The 18075-nt window shown below is 41.8% G+C and overlaps 1 protein-coding gene across 4 annotated transcripts in view; it reads left to right on the top strand.

Moving 5' to 3' along the window:
* rassf8b (Ras association domain family member 8b) overlaps positions 1-18075 on the top strand; it is a 40867-nt gene that overhangs the window by 20860 nt on the left and 1932 nt on the right. For all 4 annotated transcript variants that reach the window (XM_057855431.1, XM_057855433.1, XM_057855432.1 and 1 more), the window contains exons 3-8: positions 1062-1412; positions 2913-3118; positions 3202-3405; positions 3495-3569; positions 8305-8427; positions 8819-8954. In XM_057855431.1, coding sequence (XP_057711414.1) covers positions 1062-1412; positions 2913-3118; positions 3202-3405; positions 3495-3569; positions 8305-8427; positions 8819-8954 — 1095 coding nt within the window. The remainder of the gene's footprint in view (positions 1-1061; positions 1413-2912; positions 3119-3201; positions 3406-3494; positions 3570-8304; positions 8428-8818; positions 8955-18075) is intronic.

The following is an 18075-nucleotide window of genomic DNA, read 5'->3' as shown; positions in this document are numbered from 1 at the left end:
CACAGGTGTTCTATGGGATTCAGGTTTGGACACATTGCTGGCCACTTTAGAAGTCTCCAGTGTTTTCTCTCAAACCATTTGCTAGTGTTTTTGAAGTGTGTTTTGGGTCATTGTCCTGCTGGAAGACCCATGATCTCTGAGGGAGACCCAGCTTTCTCACACTGGGCCCTACATTATGCTGCAAAGTTTGTTGGTAGTCTTCCCACTTCATAATGTCATGGCCACAGTCAAGTAGTCCAGTGCCAGAGGTAGCAAAGCAACCCCAAAACATCAGGGATTCTCCACCATGTTTGACTGTGGGGACCATGTTTTCTTTGAAGGCCTCGGTTTTTTCCCTGTAAACTCTATGTTGATGCCTTTTTCCAAAAAGCTCTACTTTTGTTTCATCTGCAACAAGACAATGATCCAAAACACAGAAGTAAATCAACTTCAGAATGGTTTCAGAAGTTCTGGAGTGGCCAAGTCAATGTCCAGACTTGGACCCCATTGAGATGCTAAAGACAGCGATTCATGCCAGACATCCCAGGAATCTGACTGAACTACAGCATTTTTATAGAGAAGAATGGGCCAAGATTAATCCTGATCGATGTGCCAAACTGATCTACAGCTACAGGAAGCGTCTGGTTGAAGTTTTTGCTGCCAAAGGGGGGGCTACAAAATATTAAATGTGATGGTTCACTTACTTATTTTTCCCCTTTCTGTCATTGTTTGCATGCTGTCCTCATTAAAATATGAAAACTTATAATGGGTATATGGGTGGTGTTAGTTAAAGCAGACACAGTTTTTTCATCTGTCTGATTCTGACAAAAATCAGATCACATTTGATGATGATTTTGTGCAGAAATGTGAGAAATTTCAAAAGGTTCAGATACTTTTTCATTCCACTGTACGAATTAAATGGAGAGTGATTAAAAGTATTGCGTTAAAGGTCATGTAATGAAAAATGTGGCTGACCAAAAGAAACACTGAAGTGGGTTACACGGGGCCACTTCTTTGCCCGTTTCAGAAAAATGATAGAAGCGCCACTGGAACATGAGCTATTTGTTTTTTTTGTGCCCTAGGTCGCACAGGCAGATACACCTTAATTGAGAAATGGAGGGAAACGGAGCGCCATCTCGCGCCCCAGGAGAATCCCGTGGTGTCGCTCAACAAATGGGGCCAGTACGCCAGTGACGTGCAGCTTATCCTCCAGCGGACCGGCCCGTCCGTTAGCGAGCGCCCCCCGCCGGACGGGCTGGCCCGCGGGTCGGAGCGAGCTTTCTACCGCCAGAGCTTACCCCCACTGGCCAAGCTGCGCCCCTCGGGGGCCGATCGTTCGCTCAAGCGAAGGGAGCCAAAACGCAAGTCTCTGACTTTCAGCGGAGGGGCGAGAGGTCTGCGGGAGATCTTTGGGAAAAACAGAGATGCCGAAGGTACTGTGGAGGCTTCATTTTGTTGTTGTTGAGTTGTTGTTTTCACGCACTTCTACTAAGGGAGTGCCAAAAAATCGATTATTATTAGATGCATCGCGATTCGACACGTGACGATTTGATTACGATTCATAAATGTTCAAAAACGATGATTTTCCCTAATGATTGATTGATTGATTTTTATTTCGAGCAATAACAACAAAAAACAAAAAACAACAAGTATGGAAAAAATAAAATACAATAAAATAAAAATTAAACAGTCATGATGAATGTAACAAAAATTATAACAATACATACACGTGTAGCTCGAAAAGGAGTGGGAAGAAGCCGAGCTTTTTGAGTCCCACCCCCATTTCACTCCAAAAATTCCATAGGAATGCAGTCACTTCCCTACAACAGCTGTACTAATCATAATGATTACATTGATAATAATAATACTAATAGTTGCAGTAATTATAATAACACCAATATATATATATACGCATAATATATATATATATATATGTATATATATATATATATATACATATATATACACATACACACATATACATACACATACACATCACATCATACATGACTTCACAGTGGGTATGAGGTGCTTTTCAGCATGCGCATCTTTCGTGGCACGCCAGACCCACTTAGAGTGTTTGTTGCCAAAAAGCTCAATTTTGGTCTCACACAAAAATACACATGGTCCCAGGCTTCAACTAGGACCGTGTACTTTGCTCAGATGAGTGAAGTATGGGGATGGGTCAATGATGCTGTGGGGCTGTTTCGTTTCCAAAGGCCCTGGGAACCTTGTTAGGGTGCATGGCATCATAAATGCTTTGAAATACCAGGACATTTTAAATCCAAATCTGTTGCCCTCTGCTCGAAAGCTGAAGATGGGTCGTCACTGGGTCTTTCAGCAAGACAATGACCCTAAACATATGGCCAAATCTACACAGAAATGTTTCACCAGACACAAAATCAAGCTCCTGCCATGGCCATCTCAGTCCCCAGACCTTGTTTTGTTGGCAAAAGGGGGTTGTACAAAGTATTAACACCAGGCGTGCTAATATTTGTGACACATATTATTTGATGTCAAATATTTTTTTCTTTATGTGGGATTTTTTTCCCCACTGAATGAATGCACTTGTATTGAAGGTTGGATTTTTTTTTTTTTTCCATTAAGGTCCCATATTATTTGAATTAAAAAAAATATATTAGAAGCTAAAAAAACACATCTTTTTCAGAGGTGCCAATAATTATGGAGAGCACTGTGTAAACAAATGCTGTTTTTGTGTCAAATTTGAAGGGTGCGGCTTATAGTCAGGTGTACCTTATAGTGCAAAAATTACGGTAGTAATATACAATGCATCGATAATCGGGATAACCGTGATCATCGTCAATACCGTGATCATTGTTCAATAATTGAATCGTAGCACCCTGAATTGTAATTGAATCAAATTGTAGGGTGCCTAAGACGGCACACCCTTAACTTCCACTGTATTTATGCAGGCAAGAACACCCAGCAGCGCGGCGTAAGCTTGAACCTCAGCCGGGTAATCAGGGGCGAAAGCGGTGGCGGGTCATCCTCGGTGCCGAGCAGTCCGGCGCGAGAGCTGGGGCGACTGGTCCGTCTGCAGAGAGACAAACTGCAGGTTCTGGAAAGCCGTCTTCTGTGCTGCGAGGCCGAGCTGCGGGAATGGGAGGAGGCCAGCGAGGTGAGCGGGCTAGGGACTCTCATCTGCAGCGGATCCTGTTGCCCGGCAACCTTTTAAAAGCGGATTGAATTCTCTCCCGCCAGGAAGGATGCCTGGAAGAGGAGCTTCTGCTCTTGGAGCAGCAGGTGAGAAGGAACGACGCCGAGATGGACGAGGAGGAATTCTGGCAGAACGAGCTGCTCATCGAGCAGGAGAGCGAGCGGCAACTTCGGCAACAGCTGGCCGAGCTGCAGGCCCGGGTGCGCGACTGCGAGGCTAAGCTTTCCGAATACTTAGCGCGCATTCAGGTTCGTTTATCCGGCACCCTCGGCGGAAAGTATTTTTCGCTGTTTCGTTCCCAAAAAATGACCCTTTCTGCTTGTCGTTCGTGTGTCAGAGCATGGAGGGTGGCCTCCAGCAAGAGCGTCTGCTGCAGGACGATGAACTCAGTCACGTGATCAATGAAGAGGAGGTAACGTGGGTTCATTTTAAAGCAAATCTGAGCAATCCATCACTCATTGGCAGCCAACAAGTTATGAAGTTGCCATCAAGTGACATACAGTGTATCACAAAAGTGAGTACACCCCTAGCATTTCTGCAGATATTTAAGTATATCTTTTCATGGGACAACACTGACAAAATGACACTTTGACACAAAATATAGCCATTAATATCTAAACCCCTGCCAACAAAAGTGCACCTCTTAGAAACTACGTACATCCCTAAATGTCCAAATTGAGTACTGCTTGTCATTTTCCCTCCAAAATGTCATGTGACTCGTGACAGGAGTGCTGTCAGCATTGCTGCAGAGATTGAAGAGGTGGGGGGTCAGCCTGTTAGTGCTCAGACTGTACGCCACACTCTACATCAAATTGGTGTGCATGGACAGGAGTAAGCCTCTTCTGGAGATGGTACACAAGTGTAAGATAAGCTTGTTTTTATATGCCAAATATATTATGCCAGTTTGCTCTCCCACAGCTTTTACACGCGCACTCCCAAGCTATTCTGAAGAATACAGTTTTAGCCCATAATCATGTGCTTACCGGCGATTGCTCACATTCTGCTGATAGATACACACACATATGTTGATTCATCACACAACATCTCAGTACTTTTCCACCAAGCCACAGTACTTTGAGTGCAAATGACTTTATGCTGCTGTGGAATCTTTTTTGTACTTATGTCTAATACTGTGTCAATGTTTACGCTGGGTACTTAAGGGTATTTATTATATGGGTTTTGCACTTCACCAACTTAGCTGTATGGATGCTCCAAACAAAGTTTCGTTGTGCTTTTTGCAACAATGACAATAAATATTCTGAATCTGAAATGTATGTTCAAAACAAAGATATCTTGCCCGCTCAAGAGTGTGACTGTTAATTCAATCAAGAGTGTGACTGTTAATTCAATGACTAGAATAAGGAAATTGCCCGATCGAACCTGCCACGTTGGACAACAGTGTTGTAACTGTATTCTGCCCAGCAACAAGCCCTCAATAAACGTTAGCCGCGTGGGGGAGTTCGGAGAGAGACTCTAATGAGTCAGCATTGATCGCGGAACTCTGTGTCCTGGCTCTCCCAACCTGCAGGTTGAAAAACATCAACTCTCTGTCTCACTTTATGCCCTGCCTTTTGTCAGCTTGCCTTGGGTAAATAACTAAGTTAAAGAACTAGTTTTAGACCCAACAACAAGAAAGCCCACCCGTCTCATCAGACCATGGGACATGGTTCCAGTAATCCATGTGCTTCGTTGACATGACTTCAGCAAACAGTTTGCGGGCTTTCTTGTACACCGTTTTCAGAAGAGGCTTCCTCCTGGGGTGACAGCCATGCACACCAATTTTATGTAGAGTGCGGCGTATGGTCTGAGCACTAACAGACAGACACCCCACCTCTTCAATCTCTGCAGCAATGCTGACAGCACTCCTGCGACGATCTTTCAGAGAAAGCATTTGACGCTCAGCACGTGCGCTCAACTTCTTTGGACGACCAACCCGAGGCCTGTTCTGAGTGGACCCTGCTCTTTTAAAATGCTGGATGATCTTAGCCACTGCGCTACAGCTCAGTTTTGGGGTGTTGGCAATCTTCTTGTAGCCTCGGCCATCTTCATATAGCGCAACAATACGTGCCATGTTGGAACTTTCAGTGACCAGTATGAGACAGTGTGAGAGCTGCACTACAAATTTGAACACACCTGCTCCCTATGCACACCTGGACCTAGTAACACTATCGATTCACAAGACATTTTGGAGGAAAAATCGCAAGCAGTACTCAATTTGGAAATTTAGGGGTGTAGTTTCTAAGGGGTGTACTCACTTTTGTTGCCAGGGGTTTAGATATTAATAGCTATATCGAGTTATTTTGAGGGGAAAATAAATTAACTATAATATTTAAGCTGCACACAGACTACTTTTTATTGTGTCAAAGTGTCATTTTGTTGTCCCATGAAAAGTTATACTTAAATATCTGCAGAAATGCAAGGGGTGCACTCACTTTTGTAAGATGCTGTATATGATGGGACATGGATTCCAATGAGGAAAAGAGGGGGAAAAATGAGAACAGAGGATTCAACATTTCTTGGGCAATCAATTGTATTCATTGCCAATGCAGAAGGATTTTCTGAGTGTTTACTCTTTCGCGAGAAGTTGTCAAATCACAAGGCATACTACTTCTGCAGCAAGTGGCCAGTAAGTGTGATTGCATTACTTCTGGAGAAATTACAAGAGTATAAAAATAGATTTGAAAAGTGGATTGCAGCTCCAAACTCCACTACTGTAAGTTTTTTGCAACCCAGGAAAGACAAAGCATGGTAAATAAAGGTCATTCATCAACATATCAGAACACCGATTTACAGACTTCAAAAACAAAATCGACATAATACAGAAAATCAAATCCCGCCCATCTCATCAGACCATAGGACATAGTTCGAGTAATCCATGTGCTTTGTTGACATGTCTTCAGCAAACTGTTTGCAGGGTTTCTTGTGCACCGTCTTCAGAATAGGCTTCTTCCTGGGGTGACAGCCGTGCACACCAATTTGATGTGGAGTGCGGCGTATGGTGTGAGCACTAACAGGCTGACCCCCCCACCTCTTCAATCTCTGCAGCAATGCTGACAGCACTCCTGTAACAAGTCACATGACATTTTGGCAGGAAAATGACAAACCGTACTCAATTTGGACATTTAGGGATGTACGTAGTTTCTAAGGGGTGTAGTCACTTTTGTTGCCAGCGGTTTAGATATTAATGGCTATATGTTGAGTTATTTTGAGGGGAAAATAAATGAACTCTATTATATAAACGGCATACAGACTACTTTTCATTGTGTCAAAGTGTCATTTTGTCAGTGTTGTCCCATGAAAAGTTATACTTAAATATCTGCAGAAATGCGAGGGGTGTACTCACTTTTGTGATACACTGTAGATCTCATGTTCCCTTTTTTTTCCCCACTGAATTTCCTCACATTTTCTCAATTCAAACCCATGCCCTGAAATACACATGACCCATACTCAAGTGTTACATAACAACTCGAGCTGTTAAACGATTAAAATTTTTAATCGAATTAATCACAGCTTAAAAATTAATTAATCGTAATTAATCGCAATTCAAACCATCTATAAAATATGCCATATTTTTCTGTAAATTATTGTTGGAATGGAAAGATAAGACACAAGACGGATGTATACATTCAACATACTGTACATAAGTACTGTATTTGTTTATTATAACAATAAATCAACAAGATGGCATTAACATTTTCTGTTAAAGCGATCCATGGATAGAAAGACTTGTAGTTCTTAAAAAATAAATTTTAGTACAAGTTATAGAAATTTTAGTACAAGTTATTGAAATTTTATATTAAAACCCCTTTTAATGTTTTTGTTTCAGTAAAATTTGTAAAATTTTCAATCAAAAAATAAACTAGTAGCTCGCCATTGTTGATGTCAACCCATAAAATCAGTCGCACCATAGCGCCAGCAGAGGGAGACAAAAACACAAGTAACAAGTGGACATGACACTGCTGTCATTTTAATCTGTTTGAGCGGGGCATGCGTGTTAATTGCGTCAAATATTTTAACATGATTACCATAATTTCTGGACTATAATGCGCACCTGACTATAAGCCGCCCCCCACCAAGTTTGACATGAAAAAGGCATTTGTTCATAGATAAGCCGCACTGGACTATAAGCCCAAGTTGTGCTCAATGTAGAATGGGATCTTTACACCAAAAGATATTAACGGGTAACACTTTATTTGACAGCGGCATCATAAGTCTGTCATAAAACCAAATGAACCACTGGCTCCAAAGCTTCATTAAATCAAGAAGCATCAGTTTGCCATCACTGGCCACTGGGGGGAGATAGTCAACCTCTGCCGACACCTGCTGTCAACACTGTTGTCGCCCAACATGCCTCCTAGCATGCATTGCAGCTCTGCATATGTAAATGTCAAAATTCATGTTCTGTGCTAATTATTTCTTCACTGACTGTTCCAGTTGTTTCATTAATTGCTAGTTAGCTACTTTATTTGACAGTAACGCTATAAGACTTTCCTAAAAGAATCATTATTATGACATGACACTGCCATGAGCATTAATGAATAGTTATGACAGATGTCAAATTATCTCACTTTGAATGGATGTAAAAGATCCAGGATTGACATAAATGGAGTTGGTGATATAATTTGCCGGATGACACTTAATGACATCTGTCATAAGCGTTCACTATTGCTCTTGTTAGTGTCATGTCCTAATTTTGGCGGTCTTACGGCAGTCTTATGACGCCGTTGTCAAATAAAGTCCTATCTATTAACCCAAATAAATCAACGAATAAGCCGCACTGGACTATAAGCCGCAGGATTCAAAGTGAGAGAAAAAAGTAGCGGCTTATAGTCCGAAAATTAGGGTAATTAAAAAAAATTATTAACGCCCGTTAACGCGATAATTTTGACAGCCCTAATAACAATGATGGCAAAAAAGATCTTGGAATTTATTCCCTGTGCATATGAAAGGACGTTTCCTTTGCGTTTTTGCTGAAAAATGAAAACAAAGATGAACCCAGACTTTTCCGTTCATCCCTCAGTGAATAATGCATGAATGTTAATTTCTCAATTCATACATATTCAGCGAGGGCTGTGTAAAATTTGGTACTAATCCAAGTTGTGAGGATAACTTTTTTTTTTTTCATCCCCGTCCTTTGCTTTTTTCAGGTGGAGGCCCAACTGGAGAAAGTGACAACAGAGCTGGACTTGCAGAGCCAGCACACGGCTCGCTTGGAGAGCGGCTGCAGGGCGTTGGAACGCTCGCTCGGCCAGTCCGGCAAAAGACTTCAGGTCAGTCTTTAGCGAGCGTAACTCGTTTCCCGCCTCCGGCACAAAGACGATTGTTTGAGAAAGATGCTCGCGGGGGGTTGCGAATCCCATCCTCTTGCGCTGAAGTGGAACCGTGCAAATCTAAGCTCATTAGGTCGCGGACAGGGATGCCAAGTTCAATCTCCGCTTTGCAGGAAGGCTCTGGTGGATTCTTGATTGAAAGAGCGCAATGTATACACGAGGTCCCGCTGGGTGTGAGGTCATAATGAGAAAAGGAAAGAAGGGTTTACAGAATTCTTTGCCCTATTATAAGATGAAATATATCTGCAATCCCTTGCTTGCACTTGCGTAACCAACTTTTCAAACTAGGTTACGTCTTCTAGGACGCTCACTGTGATGTCCTTTTTAATAGGAGAAAGAGCAGGAGCTGGAGCAGCTGACTAAAGAGCTTCGGCAGGTCAACCTGCAGCAGTTCATTCAGCAGACGGGCACCAAGGTCACCGTGCTGCCGGCACAGCCAACGACTGAGGACGACGACAACAACAATGGTATGTGAAATGACAGGAATGACAAATTCTGCTCTTATAGATCATCTAATTGTGTTGCCTTCTGGCCTTACTTGGAGCAGAAATCATCTATGATGTCAGTGTGTTATCCGCTCGCCTATTACCAGGGGTGCGCATAATTGGTACTCAGATACGCATGCGCAACAGAAATCACATAACGTCATGTGCATCAAGACGCGCCTTTGCGTACCTGTAAGCAGGGCTGTCAACAGATTTGCAGGGGGAAGGGGACAAGAGACCATTATAGGTCCCCCCCACCCCATCCCACCCAACCCCTGCCACCGGTTTGTCACGACAACATACGCCGTACTTTTAACGCTTTGCAAGCAATGACAGTGTAAATTTTCAAATTATTTAATTTGAGATGGACAGTTAATTTAACAGACCGTAATGTAATGTGACACAATATGGACAAAAAATTTCCATCTATTGTCCTATGTAGGCTACAGTACAATACAACTGAGAGTGCTATGCCTGCCTGCTAAGCAACAAAATAGTATAACTAAACATCCTGCCCCTGCCCCCTCCACCTACCTGGGGTTATCAAGCCCTCAAACAGTGATGTGCCTAGATTTTTTGACAGCAAAGTCCTTTATACAGTGGGGCAAATAAGTATTTAGTCAACCACCAATTGTGCAAGTTTTCCTACTTGAAAAGATATGAGAGGCCTGTAATTGTCAACATGGGTAAACCTCAACCATGAGAGACAGAATGTGGAAAAAAAAACAGAAAATCACATTGTTTGATTTTTAAAGAATTTATTTCCAAATTAGGGTGGAAAATAAGTATTTGGTCACCTACAAAAAAGCAAGATTTCTGGCTGTCAAAGAGGTCTAACTTCTAACGAGATCTAATGAGGCTCCACTCGTTACCTGTATTAATGGCACCTGTTTTAACTCATTATCGGTATAGAAGACACCTGTCCACAACATCAGTCAGTCACACTCCAAACTCCACTATGGCCAAGACCAAAGAGCTGTCGAAGGACACCAGAGACAAAATTGTAGACCTGCACCAGGCTGGGAAGACTGAATCTCCAATAGGTAAAACGCTTGGTGTAAAGAAATCAACTGTGGGAGCAATTATTAGAAAATGGAAGACATACAAGACCACTGATAATCTCCCTCGATCTGGGGCTTCATGCAAGATCTCACACCGTGGTGTCAAAATGCTAACAAGAACGGTGAAAAAAAAATCCCTAGTGAATGACCTACAGAGCCAAAATTGCTCAAGGACACATAAATTATGAATTGAGTTGTGTTTGTCACATGATGATACACAGCTTCAAATTAGTTGCCTGGCACTGCCAGACTGTTCTCCTTGTATTTTTCTAACACTGTGAGAATAGTCTGGGACGCACCTCCTTAACGGTCTCTCGAGCCCTAACGAAATGATCCGTCCAATCAGATTTGTTTATTTGCGTGACGTATTCTTAACGAGCAACGTCACTCTTCCGCGTTGGAAGTCGTTTCCACAACAACACAGATGGCGAACGGGAGAGCCGAGAATATGTTCCAATCCATGGTAAAATCTGTTTTAAATTAACAAAAACACATAGACACAAGTCATTGACAACATGCTGGCTCGCGCTAGCCATGTTAAAAAAACTCAGTTCTCCGATAAAACGTGAGAGTTGTCACTTCACCAACGTCACGTCTACCCGTCCCTGATTGGTCCACTCCGCTGTCTGTTTGCTGTGTTTTGCTCCGCCCTGGAAATTTGAACCGCTCATTGGTCGCCAGACTCTATAGACCCTACTCACCTATGTCACAAAATGACGTGTCGCTGTATCCGGCCACCATATTGTCCGTCATTTTTTTAGCCCTATTCTCAATGGTTTCAATTAATCGTGCAATTTATAGAGCAATCCATGGAAGCCCCGGTGTTACCTGACGCTGTAAACTCATTGGATGTTTTGCATAAAAAGGCGTTAAGTGGAAAAGCTTCAGTTTATCCATTCGTCAGATCCATATTTGATGCTTAAATCGATGTTTTTCGACCCGCTGTCTTCGCCGTCTTGTGCTACCCTGATATTTACTACTATCTTGTCCACACAAAATCAGCCTATTCTCACGAGAGTTTGAAAAACTTTAAGAGCTGGGAGGCTTATAAATACTTCGTTGCTGGTTGGGTGAAACAGGTCCTCGTCCATGAAAATACGGCAGGAATCTATCTTGTGCTCGGGAAGGTGAGTTACGAAATTTTCAATTCAAAATCTTTTGTTCTTGCTAACATCCACTGTCAAGTCTAATGGATTTCATGTCATTTGTCAATGGAACTAGGGCTTTTAATGTTTATATGGTTTAGCGATAGCACTCTCACTACATACATATATAATATGTAATAAATATGAAGTGCGATAGCACTACTCCAGATTGTCCCTAGTTGAATTTATTTTTTGGCTTTTGACCTCAATAGTGAAATTATAAATTAATTGTATGACAACTGTCATATTATCCCCTTATAATTATATATTTTCAGGTAGTTCATTTACAATGTCTGAGTGTATGTTGTCGGCGATTAGCCTAGCAATGATCTTAATTGTGGTTGTCAGCCCAAAACCCTCTAAATATATATTAAATGCATCTTACCAGATATAAAATGACTACTACATAATCTGTGGTAATCGTTTGGAGCCCAGTTTTCTCGTCGAATTGCAGCAGCCCATCTCGCTCTCCTCTCCGGGTCTCTCGGAATCCGGTAGAACTTCAAGTTTCTCCGTCTATCTTCTCTGTTATTGCAACCGACCGCCACACATGCCTTCACCATTTAATTATTATTAATGTTAACGAGCAGAAAAACACGCCGTAAATAGGAATGTACATAGCCGTAACAGGTAAACACGATGTGTTGACGGACAATTGGGCGGCACCAGTCAGGAGGGCGGAGTTGTGACGTCACGTGGGTAGGGTCTATAGCTGGAACAGCGGTGAATCTGGTGTACCATAGTGACGGGATCTGTCGTTCACTTGAGTAAACGAATCCATTCCGGTTCGTTCAGTAAAACGATTCGTTCAAACGAATCGTTCAACGAATCGTTCGCCCCCCTCATCTCCCTCCCCACCCAAATGAATCGTTCGGTTAGTGAACGGGAAGTGACGTTGCCGAACGAATCACCAAAGACCGCTTCGCAGTATAACTGAACGGGAAGTGACATTGCTTGGTCCCTCCCTCTCTTGCACATTGACCACTCGTCGTAGTTTCAGAAATGAGTGACAGGCGATATCATTCTACTCTCAGAGACAGCCTCGTCTCCCTCCCGCTGCTGCAAAAGCGAGGGAGAACTTCCGCGTCGTCTGTCCTAGTTCTATGGGCTCAAAGTCATGGCTCGTGCTTGCATTTCGAATTAGGACACGGTTAAACATTTTCCTTTTGAGGGGGAAGTCGGGGTTTGGGGTCGGGGGCGCACGGACTTTCTTTAGCATGATCTTGCTCACATATACAATGCTGCTGCTAACAGCCAACGCGGCATGCCTGCTGTCACGAAAATAAAAATAAATCGAAAGTTTAATTTCTAATTATGGAACGGCCAACACATCATATTAACCTCTCGCTCTGTTGTATTTTTGTTTTTTATTATTAAGATGATCGTTTTGAATTTTTGCACTGGTATTAATAAATAAAATAATCCGGTCAGCTCCCCTGTCGTCCCCGCATCTCAGATCGTCAAATGCTGACGAGAAATAATTGTTTGCTTTATGATTTCGCCTTTCTACTCTCATTAGTCTGTTAAGAAAAATGTAGACATATTGCGACATCTCCCGTGTCCGCGCGCTTTGTTTTTGGGGCGCTTGAGTAGCACATGATGGACGGATTGACATAATTTGTCAAACCAACCGACACCCTCTGACACGGAAAAAAAAAAAAAAAAAAACACTCGGAAAAAATTGACATGTATATACAGTTTCATTGCAAATCAGTATTATGGTGATCATACTAAATATTAGGGGTGTAACGGTACACCAAAATCTCGGTTCGGTACGTACCTCGGTTTTGAGGTCACGGTTCGGTTCATTTTCGGTACAGTAAGAAAACAAAATGCAAAATATAAATGTGCTAGTTGTTTATTACACACTTTTGTGCTTTCAACAATAGGAACATTAGTCTATACAAAGCTAGAATTCTGCTCAATAATAGAAAATACAATATTCTGAAATGTAGATATTTTGAAAAACAAAATAAAAAATAACTTTGGCTAAGACTTTTTCTTTAAAATAAATATCTGATGTGCAAAGTTGAACAGTTGCAACACTGAAGTGAAGAGTTGTTCCATCTATATTCTTTTTTGAGTTCCCCACCCAGAGGGCCAACCATCTTCCATGTTAACATATAACCGTTACCCACGCTGCTCACTGCACTTCTACTGTGTGTGGTGCGACGGCCCTGGCCGTTAAATTGTTATCTTTTTTGAGACTGTCAGTCATCTGATCGCCGCGTCCGCCAGCTGGCTGCCTCCCCTCCCAACGTGGCGTACTCTGATTGACGCCGGACGGGCTGACGACGTCACCGCCGCTGACGGGCCACCCGAACTAGCCGCTGTCTGACATGTATCCATTATGCAGCGCTTTGTTTACATTTGCGGCAATAACGACACTTGCTTGACAGCAGCTAATCCGATACACGGTAATACGGCTCTGGGTAATACTATTAGGCCGTTGTTTGAGCATGCATACCCGCGCGTGTGTTGTATTGTGCCTGAGTCTTGTTAACCAAATAAAGGCAGCGTTAACAAAAGTCATCTGACCGCTCGTCATTTTACAGTCAACACTCCGAGTTCGCAACTACGCATTTGACAGCATACGTGCCGCGTACCTCCTTGCTCGCTGTTTGCTCGCTATTCATTCACCTGTGCATTTGATCGCTATTTTGTTACACTCCCGCTTTTTCAGTGAGGTCTTTTGTGTTCATTCGTTATTGGATCGTTTTTGTTCACCGCTGTAAATAAGATCACCGCAGCAGTAGAGGTAAACTGCCGTTTTCGTTCAACCCGTTTTGTTTAGTGTAGAAGCCAGGTTAGTGCCAGTGGCTGTATTGTTTTTTTCTTTTTTACGATCAGGGTTTACTTAGCGGGTGGGGTTCAAGCGTAGTTTCATTTTGTTTGTTGTTTTGGCCTGGGCTAACGCTTAAGCCAGCTTCTTCCGCATTTTGTATATTTTGTTCATTGCGAGTTCGACTTGTGTGATTAAATTTGTGTCCACTTGCAACTCGTGTGCGTGTCTCGTTTTATGTTACGCCCTTAGGAGCCATCCGTGGGACGTAACAGTGGGATTATGGGAAGCATGAGCGGGCATTCCGCGCTTGCGTTAAATGGGTCAAATATTTTAACGTGATTAATTAAAAAAAAAAAAAATTACAGCCCGTTACCACGTTAAATTTGACAGCATTTTCACATTTCGTCAGACACTCGTTCGGTGCGGCCCCGCACCGAACCGAGGACCCCGAACCGAAACGGTTCAATACAAATACATGTACCGTTACACCCTTACTAAATATTATTTTTTTTCTGTGCACATATGAGGTACATATCGCTGCCATGAAGCCTCCATATAGTGACAGTTCTCTGCCCGCTTCACTGCCGTCACGCGACCGCAGCTCAGGTTTTGCTTGCCTCGTAGCTACGCGTGTTTTAAATTACTGTAAATTTGATAGTATATCGTCATAGGCACAGTCCCGAGTCTGTTGAGAAAAGTAGAACACTAAACCATGCTCGCTAGATTTGTGTGGTGTTTTTGTCTTTTTGAGCAGCATTTGATAGGCTCCACGTTAACAAATATGTGACAAACTCGTTTCCTTTCATTTTATGACTCGTTCACCGCATAGTCATTACTGGAAAGTCAAGTTAGCAGCAAGCTAGGTCAGGAACCGGAGGACCGAATCACTGAACGGGAAGTGACAAAACTCAGTCTTTCCCCCCTGCCTGCACGCTGGCTGCTTATTGGCCACACGTGGAAATGAGTGACATACGCCATGATTCTGTTTCCGCTCCCTCCCCTGCCCGCGATGAGGCTGGCGTCTGATTGGTCGTGTGCGATGTCAGAAGACGCTGCCGCTTGCTCAACGCCCTCCCACGCAGCGAACAAGCGCCACCAACTTCATAGAACGAATCAGTGCAGATGGTGATTAGTTCGGTCTCGTTCACCCAAACAATTCGTTCAAAAAGAACGAATCGTTCGCGACCGATACAACACTAGTGTACCAGGCTATCAAATTAGTAACACCTGCCTTCTTCGTCAGTTGCCGCTGCACTTGTTTTGTTGCATCTACAACAACAGTTCTTTGGTTAATCTACGAAGTATCGTGTGAGTTTTCAGACCAACTTTCGGTATACTCACACGCAATATAATAATCGTGCTTGGCAATACAATCATACTGCCGTTCACATTTAAACTCTGGACATATTCCTGGATTCCTCCAAACTGTAAGTCAAGCTAACATTTTTTATATCTATGTTAGCACGTTGCCTGTAATTTATTCGCAAAATCTACACTAGTTTGACATTCTTATATACTAGTGTAGCTTTTGTTGACTTTTAAATTCTTTCATTGTGGTCTGGTAATCCCAGTCAAAGTGGTTTGGACGTCTTTCGCCGTCAATGACAGGATGGCAGCCAACGAGTACATGATGTTAGTGTAACACTATTTTCTCTATGTACTGCACAGTGCATTTGCTAAAATGCAGGGGCACAGTGCCACCAAGTGGTCATACACAATATAGCAAGGTAGATTTTAATATAATGTGGCAAAACTGGTGCTGAAAAGCTTATTTAATACAGGGGCGTATGTTTGGTCTCAATATTGGTTGGGACGATTTAACAGCATAACCTGCATGTGCACTTATAGCTGGGGACGGGACATTAATAAGACTGGGTGAACGGCAGTCAGGGCTACATTTCTCACCAATAAGAACATAATTAATTGATAGTAGGGGTGTAACGGTACACAAAAATCTCGGTTCGGTACGTACCTCGGTTTTGAGGTCACGGTTCGGTTCATTTTCGGTACAGTAAGAAAACAAAATGCAAAATATAAATGTGCTAGTTGTTTATTACACACTTTTTTGCTTTCAACAATAGGAACAGTAGCCTATACAAAGCTAGAATTCTGCTCAAAAAGTAGTAGGTATTTAAAGATGATAATCCAACAACAATTTGCCTTTCAGACCCCACGTATTGGTCAGCTTTCTTTCTGAAAGAGAAAAAAAAAAATCCTGTGCTAAAGAGAAAAGCAATCCCAATGACAAAGAGTTTAACATGTATTTTACGAATGAAATGCCTCAATGATTTTTTTCCCTTATGAACGGTTTTCAGAAGCTTTATTGGTGGATTTTCTCATGTTAAGGCGACACACAGAAACTAAAAATTTGTGTTGGCAGGATCTGTGTATTAGTCTTATTATTTAATTACAGGTGTTTTAGCTCATTTCAATTTATCTTATTTAAATGGGCTATTATTTATTTTATAATGTGTTTGTATTTTACAAGTGTGATGTAGTATTCATTTATATTGTATATTTTATGTTGTATAACTTTAGTTCCTATGTGAATATTAGTTCCTGCTTGTTTTGTTATGGTAGGAGGGTTTTGTATTGAACACGGGGCCGTGTTGGTTATGATTATAGCAGAGAAGACAGCAGTAAATCAACAAAGACAAGTCAACTGTGCCCCGCTCTACCACTCAAGAGATCTGATGGACTCAAAAAGTGGGTTACGATTGCATATTAGTTTGAAAATCGACCGGATCCACCATATTTTTACACGAGTGACTTCCGGTCTGCCCGATCCTGGCTAGTAGTATTGACGCAGGAGGGCCGCGTCTCGCGTCAAATAATAAACTCCGCAGTTCTTTTCGCGTGCATCGCGTTGAGCCGCTTCTGGGACGTGTCTAACACACGGCCGCACTGCGACTGGTGTGCATTGGCTGATTGACTTTAACGGCCGCGTTTCACTGTGTTCTCGCGGCGGCCACGTTGTCGCGCCGTTGACGTTTTTACTGTCCTACCGTGTTGGTCCTTATTATAGTAGAGAAGACGGAGTAAATATAATCTACACAAAGAAACTGTAACCCGATTGACTCACAGCCTCGAAAAGTAAGGGTTACATTACGTCAGAAACTCATTCGGTACGCCTCCGTTCCGAACCGAGCACCAAGTACCGAAACGGTTCAATACGAATACATGTACCGTTACACCCTTAATTGAAAGGCTAAATTATTAATGCAAAATCTGTATTGAGTTACACTTTCAAACTGCAAATTTACAGGATAACATCTTAATCTGAAAAATTTTACCATTTACCAAATATTACCATTTGTTCTTATTAAGCCCTTGCATCAAAAAGATGGTCTTTTTTTTTTAACCTAAAGAAAAATGCTTTAAAATTTGTTGAACAAAATCTATTCTTGAATTCAGAACATTTCTGACAAGATTAAATATACAAACTTTTTGCTTAAAATAAGTCTATTAAGTTTATTTTCAGATAGCTTTTTATTTCAAGAAATCTGAGTCAAATTTACTTGAAGCACTGGCAGATAGTTTCACTTATTTCTAGTAGTTACACAGAAAACAAAGGAATTTAAGTATTTATTTTTTTTAGAGGAGGTAGGTTCTTGCAGCGCATATGTATAGGTTTGGGTGATACACCGTTCGATTCAAACCTTTGTTTTCAAAAACTACTAAAACATTTTGAAAACTTGTGTTTTTATTTAACTTTTATTGGCAAAATTACATTATTTGAACACGAATTTGTGTATTAACATACAAAGAAATACAAAGTTGTTAAGCATCTCTTAACTATCCAGGAATGCAAAAAATAAACCTTTGTCTTAATACCACTCAAAATTGTCTAACAAAAATAGATAAAAATGGAGCCTTCCTTCAGGAAAAACACTACTGCTTTTGTCCACAAGCACAGTCAAACTAAAAAAAAAAAAAAAAAAAAAAAAAAGCTCCTTTGGGCTGCTTTAAGACTACATAAGCAAAAAAAAAAAAAAAAACGTTTACAGACGTCGCGTAACCGCTTTTGTTTCAACCTAGTCATAAAAAGAAGGTAAGTAGCAGCTTTGGTTTTGAAAATATTTGAAATTGAAGTTTTTGAAAATAGGCCCCCT

Source organism: Corythoichthys intestinalis, chromosome 13 (assembly GCF_030265065.1).
Source record: "Corythoichthys intestinalis isolate RoL2023-P3 chromosome 13, ASM3026506v1, whole genome shotgun sequence".
NCBI classification, from domain to species: Eukaryota; Metazoa; Chordata; class Actinopteri; order Syngnathiformes; family Syngnathidae; genus Corythoichthys; species Corythoichthys intestinalis.
This window is presented reverse-complemented; position numbering and strand designations above follow the sequence as displayed.